Raw genomic sequence first — 19,071 nt, forward strand, 5'->3', positions numbered from 1 at the left:
CTTTTGCTTAATAATTCTTTCATTTAATTAACCTGTGATGCATATTAAGCTTACTAGCCTACAGTTCCTTAGATCTGCCCAATCACCCTTTTTATACAGTGTAATGAGATAATATTTGCCATTTTCCAGTACTTCGGAATTTCCCCAGTGTACAGTGACTTCCTAAAAATATCTGTCAAAAGTTTAAATATGCACTTGCTACCCTACATAAGAAATTGAGGGTAAATATTATCTGGTTCTGGTTTATTTGTTTGATTGTCGTCTATTTAATCTAAGCAGTACTTCTTCAACAATTTCAAATTCACTCACTACCTCCTTGGTATTCCCTTTACACCTGGAGGTTGTCTGCTTCGTCAAATGTGAAGACCTCAGAAAAATGCAAGTTTAGACAATCTACTGTTTCACTGTGTGTATTTTTTAAACTCCTGTTTACTATTCCTGATGCATATCACCTCCTTCTTGACTGTTCTTTTACTACTAAAATACTGAAACAATTTCTTTGGGTCCTCTTTTGCTTCATCTGCTAAATTCCTCTCTATTAATAAAGTATCTATCTATCTATCTATCTATCTATCTATCTATCTATCTATCTATCTATCTATCTATCTATCTATCTATCTATCTATCTATCTATCTATCTATCTATCTATCTATTTTTCTTAATGGTTGCCCTCAAGCTCTCATAACCACTACAATTCACATTAGAGTTATTAAGATTGTACACCTTATGCAGATGTTTTGTCCCTTGCAGTTTCTTTTTCAACTCTTTATTAACCCACTGCAGAGTCTATTTAAATTCCCTACGAATTTTAAGTATAGGTATGTATCTGTCCTTCATTATTTGTAAAATGTTTTAAAGCCTGTTCCACTGCTCCTAGATGGTCTCCACACTTTAAAGCATATCCTCCTTGGACTTTGCCACATTTGCTCAAATTTTGCCCTACCAAAGTTAAATTCTTTAAACAGTTTTAGTCTTTCCATCTGCACTCTTCCAAAACACTGGGAATTGTATGATATTATGGTCTCTTGACCTAGCGCTCCAGTCTCTTCTACACTCTCAATTCTATCCTGATTATTACAAAATAATAAATCTAGACAAAGTTCTCCCTAAGTTGGTGCTTTAAACATACTGTGATGAAAAAAATCATTCACTGATTACTTCTAAAAACTCCTATTCTTTTGAAGTTAATATGTGAGTAGTTCAAGTTCCCCTTCACCATAACCTCCCCCTGTAAACTTGCCTTTTTAATATTCTTAAAAAGATGTGCATTGAAATTACTATCTGCATTGGGCAGTCAAAAATACACTCCTACTATAAGGCCTCTTTCCCTAATGCTTTCCAGACAAGGCCAGTTGTCATCACTAAGATGGAGCTCATCGTCCAACTAATGAGGAGTTGCATTTAAATTCAGTTTGACAGAAACAGCAAACCCACCTCTTTTTCTGTTCTGTCTGTCCTTCCTAAAAATGCTTATCCCTCTGTGTTACATTCATCTCCATCCTTGCTATTTATCCAAATTTATCCTTGCTATAATATCATAATTATGGTCATGTACATACAACTTCAACTCATCTGTTTTATTTTTGAAATTCTAACGTTAAGGCAAGCTATTTTTAAATGTATTACTCATTTTACTTTTGCGTTTTAACTTTAGGTTAAAATTTACATTGCTATGCATTTTTGTTTTTATGCTATCGTTTGTTCCTTCATGTACAGTTCTTAACCCGGACTATCCTAATCTTCCTAACAACCCCACCCCCAGCCCCTCCTTCCCCAGTTTAAACAATTTTTGACTAACCTACCCATATTCCAGCCCAACACATTGGTGTCCCACAAGTTCAGATGTAACCCATTGTGATGGAGCAGGTCTTACCTGTTCCAAAATGAGTCCCAATGCTCCATGAACCTATAACCCTCTACCCTACACCAAGATTTGAGTCATGTATTAAGCCTTCTAATCTTCTCAGTCTTCCCTAGACTGCTGTGTGGCACAGGCAGAACTTTGGAGAAGACTACCTTGTTGGTTCTGCTGCTTAACCTGGCACCTCTTTAAATTTGGATTGCAGAAATGACAAATTGCTCTTATGTATGTCATTTGTTCCACCGTGGAGAATGACAACTGGATCCATACCATGTAAAACTCTCTGTTTCAGGAGTAAACCTGCACTTCTTCTTCTTCTTTCGGCTGCTTCCATTAAGGGTTACCACAGCAGATTATCTTGTTCCATATCTTCCTGTCCTCTACATCTTGCACTGTCACACCTATCACCTGCATGTTCTCTCTCACCACATCCATAAACCTTCTCTTAGGCCTTCCTCTTTTCCTCTTGCCTGGCAGCTCTATCTTTAATATCCTTTTCCCAATATACCCAGCATCTCTCCTCTGCACATGTCCAAACCAACGCAATCTTGCCTCACTAATTTTGTCTCCCAACCATCCAACCTGAGCCGACCATCTAATGTACTCATTTCTAATCCTGTCCATCCTCGTCACACCCAATGCAAATCTTAGCATCTTTAACTCTGCCACCTCCAGCTCTGTCCTGCTTTCTGGTCAGTGCCACCGTCTCCAACCCATATAACATAGCTGGTCTCACTGCCATTCTGTAGACCTTCCTTTTCACTCTTGGTGATAACTGTCTGTCACAAATTACTCCTGACACTCTCCTCTCCCTACACCACCCTACTTGCACTCTCTTTTTCACCTCTCTTCCACAATCCCCTTACTCTGTACTGTTGATCCCAAGTATTTAAACTCATCCACCTTTGCCAGCTCTGCTCCCTGCATCCTCACCATTCCTCTGACCTTCCTCTCATTCACACACATATATTCAATCTTGTTCCTACTGACATTCATTCCTCTCCTCTCTAGAGCATATCTCCACCTCTCCAGGGTCTCCTCAACCTGCTCCCTATTCTCGCTACAGATCACATTGTCATCAGCAAACATCATAGTCCAAGGGGACTCTTGTCTAATCTCATCCGTCAACCTGTCCATCACCATTGCAAATAAGAAAGGGGTCAGAGTCGATCCCTGGTGTAATCCCACCTCCATGTTGAATGCATCCGTCACTCCTACCGCAGACCTCACCACTGTCACACTTCCCTCGTACATATCCTGTACAACGCTTACATACTTCTCTAATACTCCCGACTTCCTCATACAATACCACAACTCCTCTCAAGGCACTCTGTCATATGCTTTCTCCAGGTCCACAAAAACACAATGTAACTCCTTCTGGCCTTCTCTTTACTTCTCTATCAACACCCTCAGAGCAAACATTGCATCTGAGATAGATAGATAGATAGATAGATAGATAGATAGATAGATAGATAGATAGATAGATAGATAGATAGATAGATAGATAGATAGATAGATAGATAGATAGATAGATAGATAGATAGATAGATAGATACTTTATTAATCCCAAAGTGAAATTCACATACTCCAGCAGCAGCATACTTATAAAGAAAATATTAAATTAAAGAGTGATAGCAATGACAGACAGACAGACAATAACTTTGAATAATGTTAACGTTTACCCCCACCCCCGGGTGGAATTGGAATTGGGTGGTGCTCTTTCTTGGCATGAATCCTTACTGCTGCTCACTAATCATCACCTCCCTTCTTAACTTAGCTTCCACTACTCTTTCCCATAACTTCATGCTGTGGCTCATTAGTTTGATCCCCCTGTAGTCACTACAGCTCGGCATATCCCCCTTATTCTTAAAAATCGGTACCAGTACACTTCTTCTTCACTCCTCAAGCATCTTCTCACTTTTCAAGATTGCATTAAACAATCTGGTTAAAAACTCCATGGCCATCTCTCCTAAACACCTCCATGCTTCCACACTTTACTTTCTGATTCTCTATCTACACATCATCCAACTTTCTCTTTCTCTCATTCTCTTCATTCATCAGCCTCTCAAAGTACTCTTTCCATCTTCTCAACACACCCTCCTCGCTTGTGAGTACTTTTCCATCTTTATCCTTTATCACCCTAACCTGCTGCACATTTTTCCCTTGTCTAGCCAATCAGTACAGGTCCTTTTCTCCCTCCATAGTGTCCAACCTCTCATACAACTCATCATACGCCTTTTCTTTAGTCTTCGCCACCTCTCTCCTTTACCTTACGCCTTATCTCCTTGTACTCTTGTCTACTTTCTGCATCTCTCTGACTATCCCACTTCTTTTTCTCCATCCTCTTCCGCTGTATACTCTCTTGTACTTCCCCATTCCTCCACCAGGTTTCCTTTTCCTCCGTACTCAGTTCAGATGATATGCCAAGCACCCTTCTTGCTGTCGCCCTTACTACTTCTGCTATAGTTGCTCAGCTCTCTAGTAACTCTTCATTGACACCCAGTGCCTGTCTTACCTCCTATCTAAACTTCACTTTATAGTCATCCTTTTTCAACTTCCACCATTTGATCTTTGGCTCTGCCCTCACTCTCCTCATTTTCTTGATCTCCAGCATCATCCTACAGACCACCATCCTATGCTGCCTAACTACAATTTTCCATGCCACCACTTTGCAGTCTTTAATCTCCTTCATATTGACTCTTCTGCATAAGATATAATCTACCTGTGTGCATCTTCCTTCACTCTTGTACGTCACCCTATGTTCCTCCCTCTTCTTAACACTAGAATTACCAAAGCTTACAAAAAAACTCGTAAATCCGGCCCACCTTAAATCTGCTCGCATCTCTCCATTCAGCGTCTTTTGTCTTGTAAATGTGTCGATTAGCCCAAGTAACAAGCACCCTGCTATCCCGTCCTCACACCGCCGCAAAAACAGCAAAAACCTCTCCCAGTACAAGTCTTGTTTATCAGAGTCAGGTACCTAGAGCTGTGTAGGCTAAAGAATATATTGTTATTTGGAACACATGCATTTCATGTGTGTTCCGTGTCTACAAAGATCTAAGTGTAGGATTACAGGAAATGCAACAAATGTTGAACACATACCTAAAAGACAAACTTTTTTCCTATTTTAGTACTAACATCAAAATTTTGACATGAAGTGTATAATGTGTGAAGACTGAAGTCCAAATATCAAATAAGCACTTTCACAAAAGGTACAAGTATAACAGAACAAATGCACTTTTATTCAAGACTATAACCGAAGAAAAAGAAATCGGGTTACTGTGGCTTGTTGTTGTGACTTGTTTGGTAATACAGCGGTAAGAAGTGCTGACTCATATTCAAAAGAGTCGCAGGTTTGAGTCTTCATGTGTCCCAAAATAAACGTTTTGAGTAATGAGCTGCTCTTATTGTTACTATTATACAATAAAAACATACATTTGATTTGAGTCTATAACAGCCGCTGTAAATGTATGGTACTTGTAAAGTTTTTTTTAAAGCATTTGTTTTATTCAGTTTTATTCTCTCAGTCGTGTTCATGCTCTCCCCAATCTGACACTGCTGTTTTCAAATAAAGCCGAGCTATAACAGAGGTGAACTCAAATCGGAGAAAGAGAATAGAAGCCCTCCCTGCAAGAAACGTCCACTCACATATAAGAACAACGCAGCTGCACCAGGCATAAAGGCGAAAGATGGCACCGTATCGATGCACAACAAGGTCCGGCGTCATCCTGCCAGTCAGTCTGCCCCATACCTGTCCTTCAAAGAAACAGCACAGCTTACAGAATTCGCCAATGTATCGTGCAAACTCCTGTTTGTGATTATGTTTTGTGATGGTCTTTACATAAGAAACATTTATATGTTACTTATATAAAAACCAGATCGAATGTTATTTACCTTGATTTATTTACTTATCTTCATACAGGGTAAAGTCACAAGTAGACTGCAGAGCTTCCTATGTTTGATTGACAAGGGCATGCTCACAAATTACATGTGTAATGCCACGAAAATTCCTTTACACACCTTCAATTTCCAGCTTCATAATCATTACTCTGTCTGACACTCTTTTCACTTCCAAAACACTCATGACATACTGTTCCTTCAGGATAACTCCTACCCCATTTCTCCTCCCATCCACACCATGATAGAACAATTTCAATCCACCTCTGATCCACCTGGCCTTACTCCCATTTCTATTTAATCTGTTGCACGCACTATATATCAACCTTCCTTCTCTCTATCATATCTGCTAACTCTCTCCCCTTACTAGTCATACTGCCAACATTCAAAGTTCCTACCCTCAGTTCCACTCCCTTTACCTTCCTCCTCTCCTCTTTCCTCAGGATACGTCTCCCTCATCTGCTCCTTCTTCGGCCAACAGTAGCCCAATTTCCGCCAGCATCTTGTTGGCTTACGGTACTGATGGTGGTCGTTGTTAACCTGGGATTTGACCGATCCGGTATGGAAATCTGTATTGTTGTCCATTTTTTGATCTGGCAAAATTTTATAGTGGATGCCCTTCATGACGTGCCTTCCCCATTTATCTGGGCTTGGGACCGGCACGAAGAAACACACTGGTTTGTGCATCCCCTGTGGCTGGATTAGTAACCCTGTACTTCAGTCCCCATAATGATTGAGTCCTCAACTATCACTACCTCTCTCTTTCTGGGGGCTGGTTTTGAGGTGGTGTTGTAGAGAGTAAAATCTCAAACCAATAATATCCAAAGCCAGGAAATCGTGCGGAGTCCAAAACCTTTCTGGTTTTAATTTAGATGTTTATTAAAGATAATTAACAGCCGTGCTCTGTCCCCAGAGAAAGCGGCTGTTCTTGAGCAAGAAGTCATTTTTATACATACAGTAGCTTAACATAGATAAGATACCTTGACATGCCTGCTATGCTTATGCACAACACCTAGTTGCATTTTGTCACCTTTATGAGATCGCCCTTCAGTCATGCCCACCTTATTGGGTTATGTCCATTCATGTTCATTATTGATTATGCCAATATCCAACACCTGTTTTGTATTTTGCAGTCTTTGTCCAGTGTGTTTTTCAACCACATCTCCATATTGCTAATCATCCACCCTGTCTTTGGCATCTGCTTCCAGGGTGTCATTTTACATTGTTGTAGTGATTACATATAAGACTCTGTGCATATCAGTGTATAACAGTGTTCAAACCATTACAATATACTTTAAAAATAATGTCTTATAAGGTACAGCATAGTAAAACAAGTGCTTAATTAACGCAAGTACTTAATCACATTATACATTCTAATTTCTGCGCAATACTGTTTTCAAATTATCCAGTGTGATTGTATATAAAAATATCCTGTATATATTAATATAGATATATTTCCGTAGTGGCCTGTTGAGGCTCCTCATGCCTGCCTGCCACCTCAGAATGTTCAGAGACACTGTCCAACTCCGCAAGGACCTGAAAACGGTTTGACACTTCCAATTCTGGGATTGATGCCCCTGGACAGTGTGCACCCTTTTCTTTGCTCCTTGTGACAGTGACCTACCTATCTCTACCTGTCTGGTCTGGAGTTGCCTCCGGCACCACCTTCAGCTAGGTCTGCCAATTTTCTACTACAATGCAGGCCAGCCACCCCTCCTCCATTTCAATGACCCTGAGCTTGAGGTGGTGGATCAGCTGGCATCTCCTTCAGATATAACCCTCATAGAAGACTGTCTCCTCCAAGCTGTCCTTTAAAAAGTCCACCATCCAAGGCTAGCATTGTGCTGGATTAAAAATTGACTTTACTAAAACTGCTAAACCAGTTTTTTTTTATTATTAAATTTAAGTGCTTTAATTTTAAATGGTAAAACTAAAAAATTAAGTCAAAATATTAGATCAAGAAACTGCTACAGTTACTGTATTTTGCTGTTAATGGCCCTTTAAGCTCTTGTAATATTCTTCCCTTTGACTTCCCGCTGTTTGTGTTTCTATAGGGTTACATTTATTTTTCTCTGTTTGTTTTCCTAACTTCGTGCCCCTCATATTTTTTACTTTAAAGTAATCCACTCATACCATTTACATTCTATTGTATTAATGAACCCTTACACTGTTGCCCTTTTAATTGGTTTATTTTCCTGACCATTAGGATCTCTTCAGTTTAGTAAAAAAAAATTCTGCACACTTTTTTCTTCTTACTAAGAAAAACTGACTTACTGAATAGCCGCTGCTAGATCATTTACAATTGTCTTGTCTGCTAAGACCTCCTCTTTTTGTCTGATCAGAAACTTAACACTAGCTGCTTGCCTATGTAAAGCGGATCCCTTCTTGTATTGAAGTCAGCCACCTAAAGTCATGTGAAAAAGAAAGTACACCTTCTTTCAATTCTATGGTTTTATGTTTCAGCACATAACAAAATATCATCTGGTCGTTACCAAGTCTTAAAATTAGGTAAATACAATGTCAGATCAACACATTACAATGACATATTACACATTGTCATTGTTTATTTAACAAAATCTAAGCCAAAATGCAGAAGTAGTGTGAGAAAAGTTAAGTACACCACGTCTATAAAAGCAGAAGTTTTGACAGTTTTCTGATCTGGAGCATTCAGGTGAGTGTTAACACAATGCCAAGGAGGAAAAACATCAGCAATGATCTCAGAGAAGCACTTGTTGCTGTATATCAATCTGGTAAGGGCTATAAGGCAATTTTCAAACAATCTGAAGTCCATCATTCTATACTGAGACTTTACTCCAGCCACCATAAAAAAAACTCACACTGTTCCAGTTTGGTACTGAGGTGGTGCCTGCTGCAGTTAGGTCCCAATTCAGGTGGTTCGTTGTGCGGTGGGTACAGCAGTGCACTATCAGGCATGCTCCCAACCTTACCTGTACATGAAATTAATGCTTTCTTACTTATGAACTTGTGTGCCCTCGCTTTTTTACTAGCATTAATACTTGACTGTACGAGTACTATATGGTGCTCTATCCAATTATTTTTTCCATTAAGGAATCGCTGTTACTGTTACTTTTAAGTATTTGTTGTTGCAACGCTGGTTATTTACTTACAGAGACGCCAGTGTCAGCTACTGCTGCTTACTGCCCTGCCTTGCCGATGCTAGTTTGGGTGCAAATAACAAGAATAAGTGCATGTATAAGTAACTTTTCCAAATTCTCCCCCAAACACAGCTGCTTTTGCTCCTGTGCAGATGTAAAAAGGAAAAAAATCCCCATCTAAAGGAAAAAAAAAAAGCTTTAAAAACGCACTCATGACTCCTCAGAGGCAACCAAAAGCAAAGTTTTTAGGAGACAAATGCACATTTTAATTAACTCTCACACTTCAGAACACAAAACTCTCAGCAGCTTCTCTTTCGTTCGCAGGGTTGACACCAGCACATCTGTGTATGTAAGGTCCAACAATTCAAACTGCACTTCAGGAGAAAAATAGTCAAATTGTAACATGGAATAGATCAGGGCAAGGGCATCAACCATTTCTGCTGTTCCCAGAAGTACAGAGGTCTCAATAATTGTCAAATACAGGAAGTTTGGAACCACTAGGTGTCTTCCTAGAGCCCAATTGTCAGTCTAACAAGAAAACCTGTTGGACATCCAACCATCTCAGCAGCACTCCACCAATCAGGTGTTTAAGGTAGAATGACCTACTCTCACTTGGAGTTTGCCAGATTGCATTTAGTGGACTCTGAGAGCACAAGGGAAAACAATTCTCTGTTGTGATGACACAAAAAATGAGCTCTTTGGCAAAACTCCAAGTTTTGTGTCTGGTGAAGACCATTCACTTCTCATCACCTGTCTAACACCATCCCTACAGTGAAGCGTTGTGGTGGCTGCATCAGTCTATGGGTGTGCTTCTCAGCCGCAGGTACAGGAAGACTGGTCAGATTTGAGGGAAGTATGAATGCAGCCAAATACAGAGAAGTCCTTGAAGAAAATTTGGTCCATTGTGCATGTGACCTCAGACTGGGGCATGACAATTTATTTTTGCATTTTGCCTTGAGAGTTGTCGTAGAGCCTGCACTTGGTGAAGAGTGCTGTGCAAGAACAAAATAGTTTACAGTATTTTATTTCTGAGGTGGCAATGATAGATTAGCTGTCTAGCTCTGTGAAGATGTTTACTTGTGTTCTGTTTTGTTTTGTTGTATTTATTTTTGACACCTATTGCATGCCCAACATACCTGGAAGGGAGTGTCCCTCTGAATTGCCTTTCCCAAGATTTCTTCAATATTTTGTCTCTCCTTTTTTGTGCCAGGGCTGGGTGGACTGTCAGAAAACATAGCATTTTAAAGCCAGTTGAGGCATTCATTATGTGATTTTAGGCTATACAAGAAATAAATTGTTGTTGACAATCACCCAAAGCATACAGCCAGAATGGCGTCAGAACAAATACCTGATGTTCTTGAGTGGCACAGTCAAATACCAGACTTAAACACCATTGAATATCTTTGGAGAAATCTAAAGATTACATACACTTTCCGTCTGATCTAAAAGAGGTTCAGAAGATCTGGCAGGAAGAATGGTATAAACTGCTCAAAATCAGGTGTTCAAAGCTTATAGAGATTTACCCAAGAAAAGCTACAGTTGCTGCCACGGAGGCTTCTATAAAGTATTGATTTAAGGGTCTGAATACTTGTATTTGTATTAATGAGAGATTTCAGTTTTTGATTTTTAACAAATTTGTAAAGCTCTCTGAAAACTAGTTTTCAATTTTTCAATGTGGGTTATTAATTTGTAAATTGATGAACCAAAAAGGCAGATTGTTCTTTTAAAATTAAATCTACAATAAATTGTACAGAATGGAAAGGTGTATGAACTCTTTTAAAATCCACTGTATATATACTAAATACTAATCCCTAATTGAAGAAAGATTATACTCAATTGCCAGGAACAAACAACGTAACTAGTGATGTGACTCATAAGGTTATTATAGGCCATGTGCAAAATGACATTAATGACAATATTTTCACATCACTTTGCATGTCAAGTAATCTGTTTGCGTAGAAGAGAAGTCTGCTTCCTACCGAACTGTAAAGTAAATTAGATTGGGTTGACTGAAAGATGTTTTGCTTTTTATGATTAAATACTGAATGGTTTTATATTAATCCAGAGATCTTAAAAACCTGCTCAGGTCACAGCATACTTTCAGGTCATTCTCTCAACTGGTAGAAAGAAACAGTACAAATTTGGAGAATGCACACACAATAAAACAAAAAGAAAAGCATGAAAATCGTCACCATAAAAATCACTTTGGACTTCATATGTTATTTTGTGTGCCCAGCTGACGGAAATGTGTTGTTTTATCTTTCCCTAATAAAAAATGAACATGTTTTTTGCCCCATGGTCAGGCAATCCTGAATCCTATGATTGAAAACATAGGATTACACTTCAAATAAAAATATTTGCAAAGAATATACTATTTGCTGTGTGTCAAAAAATAATGTATTTTGTATTAGGGTATTTGTGGCTTTTAGAGGTAGGATGGTAGGGATACGTATAACTGCCAAGCTGATGGGCCTTGGCATTTATAGTATTGAGAAAAATACATGGCTTTTCTAGTGTTAGCAATAGCATTTTATCTACTGTATTTACATGGCAGTTTAGTTTTACATAATAATTGCAGAAAATCTACATAGTGTTCAAACACACAGGAAATGTGCCTACTTCAAAGTAATATTACGCATTCCTTAACAGTTTTCAGTTAATGAATGCAAACTAGTATAGCCTGAAAACAATGCTGTTATAATCAAGCCAGGTGTTAACTAGTAGGTCACAACTAAGATATGAACTCTTTTCTTGACAGTGCCATTATCAGCACCTAGGAACTTACGTGTCTCAGAGGAATGGTACAATCGTTTCCGCATTACATGGGATTCTTCACCTTCTCCCACAATGGGTTATAGAATTGTATACCAGCCAACTTCTGGTTTGTTCTTTTTACTTCTTATTCACATTCTATTTTTATTCTTTAGGCTTACTGAGTTTGTTTTTATTTATTTTTTGTTTGATTTCTGAAAATGTATTTAGGAGCTTTTTAATCTGTCACCGTAGTACTTTGAGTATGCTTAGAAGAGGACCAAGCTCTAAAAGAATTTAGATTTGCAAAAATAAAATTAGGTGTTCTGATTTTAAATGAACCTATTTCTTAAAAAACTGACAATGTTTCAACACTGTGTTTTATGAATTGTTCAAATTCACTTCACTGCTGAAAACTTGCTTATGCAACCATAGTAGTACAGTGTATATAGCACTGAAGACTCGCATACTTTATTTCTTACATCTGGGTTCTGTTCCTAGCTGCAGTGTATTCTGTGTGCTTTTTGTGTAGTTTTCATTCTGGGTGTCCAGTTTGAGAATCTTCAGATATGTACTGTCAGATTCAATGAAGTATGAGTATGTCTTGCAACAACAGTTGGTAGTTCATTTAGTGCTGAGGCTGCTTTGCACATTTTTGCTTTATTGTGATTCCTTTATAGAAGAAGCAGATTTAGAAAGTGGATGTATGTTTTATCAGAATTTAGCTTTAAGGATTGCACATATGATGGTAATTAACATTTAATTTAACTTTATTCATGTTAGGTTGTACATCATAAGAGTAAGCATGACTAATGTGTTCAGTTCTCTGTTTCTTGTTTTATCAAATCCTTACTGTATTGTCAAGAAGACAAACTACATAAATAAATTAAGAACATAACATCTGACTTATTTTCTTTTTTAGCTCCAGGTCCTGCTTTGGAGACATTTGTGGGTGATGACATAAATACTATGCTTATTCTTAATTTGTTAAGTGGCACTGAATATAGTGTTAAGGTGATTGCTTCATATACAACAGGCTCCAGTGATGCACTTATTGGAAAAGCAAAAACATGTAAGAATGAGCAGATTCTTAGCATCAGAATTTTTGTAAGTTTTAGAGCAAATTCTGTCTTGCTGTTTTTCAGCAATTATTGTGATTTGTGTGATGTTTATTCTTGTATAGCATTGCCCGTTTGACATTTATGTAGAATTAATAAATAGTGATATACATAGCATATAATGGAATGCCAATCAGTTTTCTCATTTTTTCCGTAAGGTTTATTTTCAAATATTTTTTATCAGTAGTCACTTTTTCTTAATTCTTTTACAGTGTATCTTGGTGTGACAAACCTCAATACATACCAGGTTCGCACAACAAGCATGTGTGTACAGTGGCAACCTCACCGTAATGCTAAGATGTACAGGGCTGTTATTGAAAACCAAACTGGTAAGTAGTTTATTATAAAAATTTCTGTCTGCTTCGTTAATACAGACCAAGTCCAAATATAATTCTGACTCCTTCACAATCTGTGTAGGTATTTTGTTGAAGTTTTTAAACTCCATGAATCAGTTGAACTATACAGAAAGTAGTAATAATGCCAAATACAATGAATGTGGTATAGTAGAAGATAAAATGTAAAGAATTGTGACAAATGGTTTTGCAATATTAAGCATCTGAAATGGGCTGAAGTCCTACATGTGCAGTTCTCAAGTAAGCTTCAACTCCTGACCTTCTAGTTTCAAGTTAAATATCCAATTATGATCATTACATTCAAACAAGTCAAATCAAGTTTTTGTATTTAATTATTTTCAACACAGTTAATCTAATTATGATAATGACTAATGTATACTAACATATTTACTAAGAATAGACTTTCTCAGGAAAAACAATTCTTAATAAGAAGTAACAGCCAGTAGTATATAAAACAATTGTTCACTTAAAATTAACAATTGAGAAACAGGGTTACTTACCAGAAATCCGCCGTTATAAAAGTCTGCTGCTGAAAATGACCAGACCTGTATAGCCACGTCCATTCCACTCGGGAAAGTGGTCTTCTTTTTTGGCAGTTGGAAAGCCAGCATGCTGGAAAGTTCAACCAGAAGAATATACAAATGGCCCCTCCCACACAGCACATGAACATTCTAAATATTAGGTTAACTGAAATAGGATGTTTATGTTTATTCCCTCCACCATAACTTACTTTGGTACAAACATTTTTTTTTACTTTGATTGAGATCTGAAACCAAATATTTCAAGCTACAAGACTAAATGACTAATCTTAAGTTGCTTGAAAGAGATAATTTATGTTGAATGAACAACATCAATGTTGTACTTTTTTCAGTGTACCATTACAAATGGTGCCCTGTCTTATACTATGTTATCTGGGTAGCGGAGCACGCCTCCTAAACAATAAAAGAAGGCTTTCCCTACCAATTAGTTTATCTCCTTCCACTCACGTTCTGTCATTCTCTATAACGCAAACACTCCTGCTTATTGTCTCATGACTCCCTTCTCAAAACTTCTCTCTGCCGCACCTTCCTTTTTCCTTTTTCTTCTGACTTCTCCTGTCACTCATTTTCTAAGAGGCGTGTCTGCCCCTCAGCACATCACCATCTGCCTGCACATCACAATATATTAACAATTAATATATTAACAGACTTTAAAAAGAAAATTACAGTACAGAAGAACATTAACATTAATACAGAATAACATTGCTGTCAGTGGTTTCCATTTTCGACATGTTTTTCAATTTTTTCAGCATCATACTATATATCATTCACTATTGTTCTTCCTACTATGTAAATTGAAGCAATATTTGAAGCACTTTCGCTGTTTTGTAAACATTTAATAATTTCAGTTTTTGGTGATAATTCCAACACCACACACTTATGTTTATTGGCCATAACAATGTATAGTAAATTATTTATAACAAAAGAGAAAAGCTGTGAAATGCTATTAAAACTGAAGGTTTGTAACTGACACTGTGATTCCAAAATGAGGCATTACATGTGGTGCTGGAGAGGAACACTGTGCTCTAGCACAGGGGAGTTGTTCCAATGTGCACAGCTCACACAGTATTTCATGCAGTCGTAGTACAGTAAAAGGTAGGTGCTGGCGTGCACATTTTTTTTTTAAGTCTGACAGTGAATTGAGTAACGAATAATCAAGGTTTTACTTTACTTTGAAATTATTTGTATATACTATATACAGTGGAACCTCGAGATACGATCACCTCTGTATACGAGAAATTCAAAATACGAGGAAAGTATGAGCGAAAAATTCAGATCTAAATACGAGCATTGGCTCACGTAACGAGCCACGAGCCAGGCTGTGGGTATAGCTCGCGGCTTAGCGAGGGGGCGTGGTAGCTGTAGCGAGCCGCAGGGCGATCTGCGGTGTCTGCGTTTCTCACCTAAGTGCACAGGTGGGAAACTGCCCACATCCATGATTTGTCCTGTGGCTGATGGGCTGGGCAGGGTTGCCACCCGTCCTTTAAAATACAGAATCATCCAGTATTTGAGAATGAAATTGCGCGTCCCGTTTTGAATCAATACGTATGCGTCCCTTATTTTTTTGTATTAAAAGTGGTAACCCTAGCAGCTGCCATGTCTTCCCCGCATATATAGAGAAGCGCGAGCCGGTTAAGGGGGAGAAGAAGTAAAAGAAAAGAGAGGAGAGGAGAGAGAACGGAGGTTGCAGGAGGAGGCAGGAATCCGCAGCAGTAGGAAGTCGGTGCAAGAGAGCGAGCGAGTACAGGCTCGCGTGTAGCTGAACAGGCGAGCCAAACAGCTGAAGCAGGACGGTGTAGAGAAGGTCAGCTGCATTAAGTGTCTCGCCTGTTGCAGAGCCCGCATGGGAGAAGCAGGTGAGACGCTAACAGAGAAGAAGCACCGGGGATTGTCATCTGTTTTTTGAAGACTGCTTCCTGTTGACGTTTTAACCTCGTGTTAAAGGATTGTTATTCTTATGTACTTTAAACCTCCACTTCACAACTGTTTTAAGGATTAAAGATTTATTGAATGCTCTACTGCACTTTGGACACCTGTTTTGATTCTTTTAATAATCAGTTATATTATTTACCAGTGTTATTTATTAAAGGTAGACTACAGTATATATAATTTATCAGTGTTATTTGTTAGGAAAATTGATTTTTATGTTAATATATTTGGGATGCGGAACGGATTAACTGGATTTCCATTATTTTCAATGGGGACGTTTGTTCTAGATACGAGAAATTCGCTATACAAGCTCAGTGCTGGAATGAATTAAACTCGTATCTAGAGGTTCCACTGTACTATCAATGTTATACAATTTCCCCATAATACACACAGTATTTAAAGAGAATAAAGTTTGAAAGACTATGTCACTTCTGAGAATCCATTCATTGTCCAAACCCTCTGTACCCTGAGTGCAGTCACAGGGAAGTGGGAACCTATCCCAGCAAGCATAGGGCTCAAGGCAGGATCAACCCTTGGACAGAGAACCAACCCATCACAGGGTGAACACACACATACAAGCACACATACACACACTAGTGGCAACTTAGTATTGCCAATCCACCTAACATCCTATATGTCTGTAGACTGTGGGAGGAAACTGGAGCACCCGGAACAATCCTGCTCGGACATGGGGACAATGTGCAACTCAATTCAGGGAGGACCTGGGATGTGAATCCCAACCTCCTTGGTTTGAGGCAATAGTACTGCCACTGTGCTGCCCGTTTCAAGGCATAGTTACATAATCAACTCTCATTTTAAAATAAATTCTTTGCAATATTTTACACATTTATTAGTTACCTAAATGTTCCAAATATCTTCCATCATTTAGAATGTATTGTAGTTGTAGAAAATTAGGTGTTACTGTTTACTAGAAAACAAGGGCTCTCTTCAGTTGCGAGAAGCAGATCATGGAATGTTCCATAGTTTACTGTCAAATAATGCAAAGAGTACGCGACACGTGATCTGCTTCTCGCAACTGAAGAGGGCCCCGTGGCAGATGTTTGCCGAATGGCAGACCAACCACATGCGTTACCTGGTAGGTAACCACTCATACAATCAGGTCGGGACTCAGACTACGAATGCAATGAATGTAATTACTCCGATCTACAGGCTGTCAAATAAACGAACTACACGCCGTGGTGCAGCGTAAAGGGGCTTTGTCTCTGACGCTGACGTCCGAGGTTCGATCCCTGCAAGGGGAGCAGTAGAGTGTGTACGCCTGATGAGCCCAAATAAGAGCGAAACACGTGTTGCGTACCCTTTGCATTATTTGACAGTAAACTATGCAATATATATATATATATATATATATATATATATATATATATATATATATATATATATATATCTATACATATTAATAAAAGGCAAAGCCCTCACTGACTCACTGACTGACTGACTGACTGACTGATTGACTGACTGACTGACTGACTCACTCATCACTAATTCTCGAACTTCCCGTGTAGGTGGAAGGCTGAAATTTGGCAGGCTCATTCCTTACAGGTTACTTACAAAAGTTAGGCAGGTTTCATTTCGAAATTCTACGCGTAATGGTCATAACTGGAACATATTTTTTGTCCATACACTGTAATGGAGGAGGCGGAGTCACGTATCGCGTCATCACGCCTCCTACGTAATCACGTGAACTAAAAACAAGGAAGAGATTTACAGCACGAGTCACACGCGGGAACGAAGGTAAATGACGTTAATTTTTGACTGTCTTTTAATACTGTGTAAGCATACATATTAACACATGAGCAATTAAACGTGTGCATTTACGGGGTGATTTCTCAGGCTTAAAAGCTCACCTTTTATCAAACGCGGGAACAAAGGTAACTGACGTTGTTCACTGTCTTTTAATACTGTGTAACCATACATATTAACACATGTGCAATTAAACGTGTGCATTTACGGGGTGATTTCTCAGGCTTAAAAGCTCGCCTTTTACTAAAAAGGTAAATGCAAAACTATTTTCAATCAGTTTATTGAAACGCTCCCGTTAAGGATTGCAATAACATATTCGCGAGATAAAAGAACGAAGTAGGGGGAAATGGAGGAAGAGCCGCAAACAGCGAAGAGCAAAAAATTAATTAAACAATTGAGAACGGAACGAGTGAAGCATACAAGCATGTTCATAAGGGAAACAAAGCACGGTGTAAAACGTAAGTTTAAATTAAGTTTATAGAAACGCTCCCGCTGCGGATTGCAATAACATATTCGCGAGATAAAAGTTTAATGAGAAGACACGAGGTATAAACGAACCACACGCTGTGGCGCAACGTTAGGGGCAACAGTTTCAACCATTCTATGATCTGCTTCTCGCAACTGAAAGACGGCACATGGCGGATGTTAGCCGACTTGCTGACCGCAACGTTAGGGGCTTCAACTCTGGCGCTGACGCCACATCTCAGTGCCAACACTTTGCAGACTCTACTTAAAAGACACGCCCTCCTCACTGGACAGTTAAAAAGACCAATCAAACTAACGATGACATCAAGTATTACCCAATCAAAAGTAGGAAAGGAGGCATCTTCATAAAATGCGTGTGGGATGATTTGCATGAGACGCTGCTTTAAAAAAAAATGATAAAAAAAATACGGGATAAATCCCGTCCAGTATTGATTCAAAACGGGACGCGCAATTTCATTCTCAAACGCGGCACGATTCCGTATTTTAAAGGACGGGTGGCAACCCTACAGTGCCAGGTAACCACCCATACAATCAGATTGTGATTCAGACTAGGAATGCAATGAATGTAATTACCCCGATCTACATACAAGGCGAAAGTCTTGCAACATTCAAAGATGATGGTTTGGGATAAGTACACCATACAACATAAAAGAGCTTATGAAGCCTTGAACCGAAAAAAGCAAGATCTCAGAGATCGTAAAAAAAAAAATAGGAGGTAATGTCGTTCTACTCGCTGTAGATTTTAGTCAAACATTACCAGTTATTCCACGAGGGAGACCAGCAGATGAACTCAACGCGTGTTTAAAATCCATGCTTCTCCCACGCTCGGTTATATGTCGCGTGTTCTCGGGTAGGTGCACCAAAAAATGTATACATTTAAGCATGTAATGGGCAAACAAAAAATGAGGTATACCCGAAGGCACTGCAGTAGTACTTAATGTAACTTTACTTCTTAAATGTTAATGTTTTACTGTTTAATAATTTATACGCTTCTTATATGTTGTTTAAATTCTTTTATCAAAATACCAGTGACAGCGCAATGCACAATAACATGGAGTGAATACACCATACGCATCCGCCCACGGCCGGATAAAAAGAGTAAAACAATCATCACCCATAAAGTGGATAGTAGACGTGACGTACTATATGTGTACCACATTTCAAGTGTATAGGTGAAACGGTTTGCGAGCTACAGGTGATTTAAAATCCTGGACAGACACACAAATTGCCACGGTAGCAAATTACAGAAGAAGATT

General features: G+C 38.7%; 1 protein-coding gene across 1 annotated transcript in view; it reads left to right on the forward strand.

Moving 5' to 3' along the window:
• Positions 1-19,071, forward strand: part of col14a1a (collagen, type XIV, alpha 1a) — a 504,124-nt gene that overhangs the window by 234,690 nt on the left and 250,363 nt on the right. Inside the window, 3 exon segments of the mRNA XM_051935518.1 lie at positions 11,634-11,756; positions 12,549-12,698; positions 12,957-13,073. Coding sequence (XP_051791478.1) covers positions 11,634-11,756; positions 12,549-12,698; positions 12,957-13,073 — 390 coding nt within the window.

This window comes from Erpetoichthys calabaricus, chromosome 13 (genome assembly GCF_900747795.2).
Source record: "Erpetoichthys calabaricus chromosome 13, fErpCal1.3, whole genome shotgun sequence".
Lineage (NCBI taxonomy): Eukaryota > Metazoa > Chordata > Cladistia > Polypteriformes > Polypteridae > Erpetoichthys > Erpetoichthys calabaricus.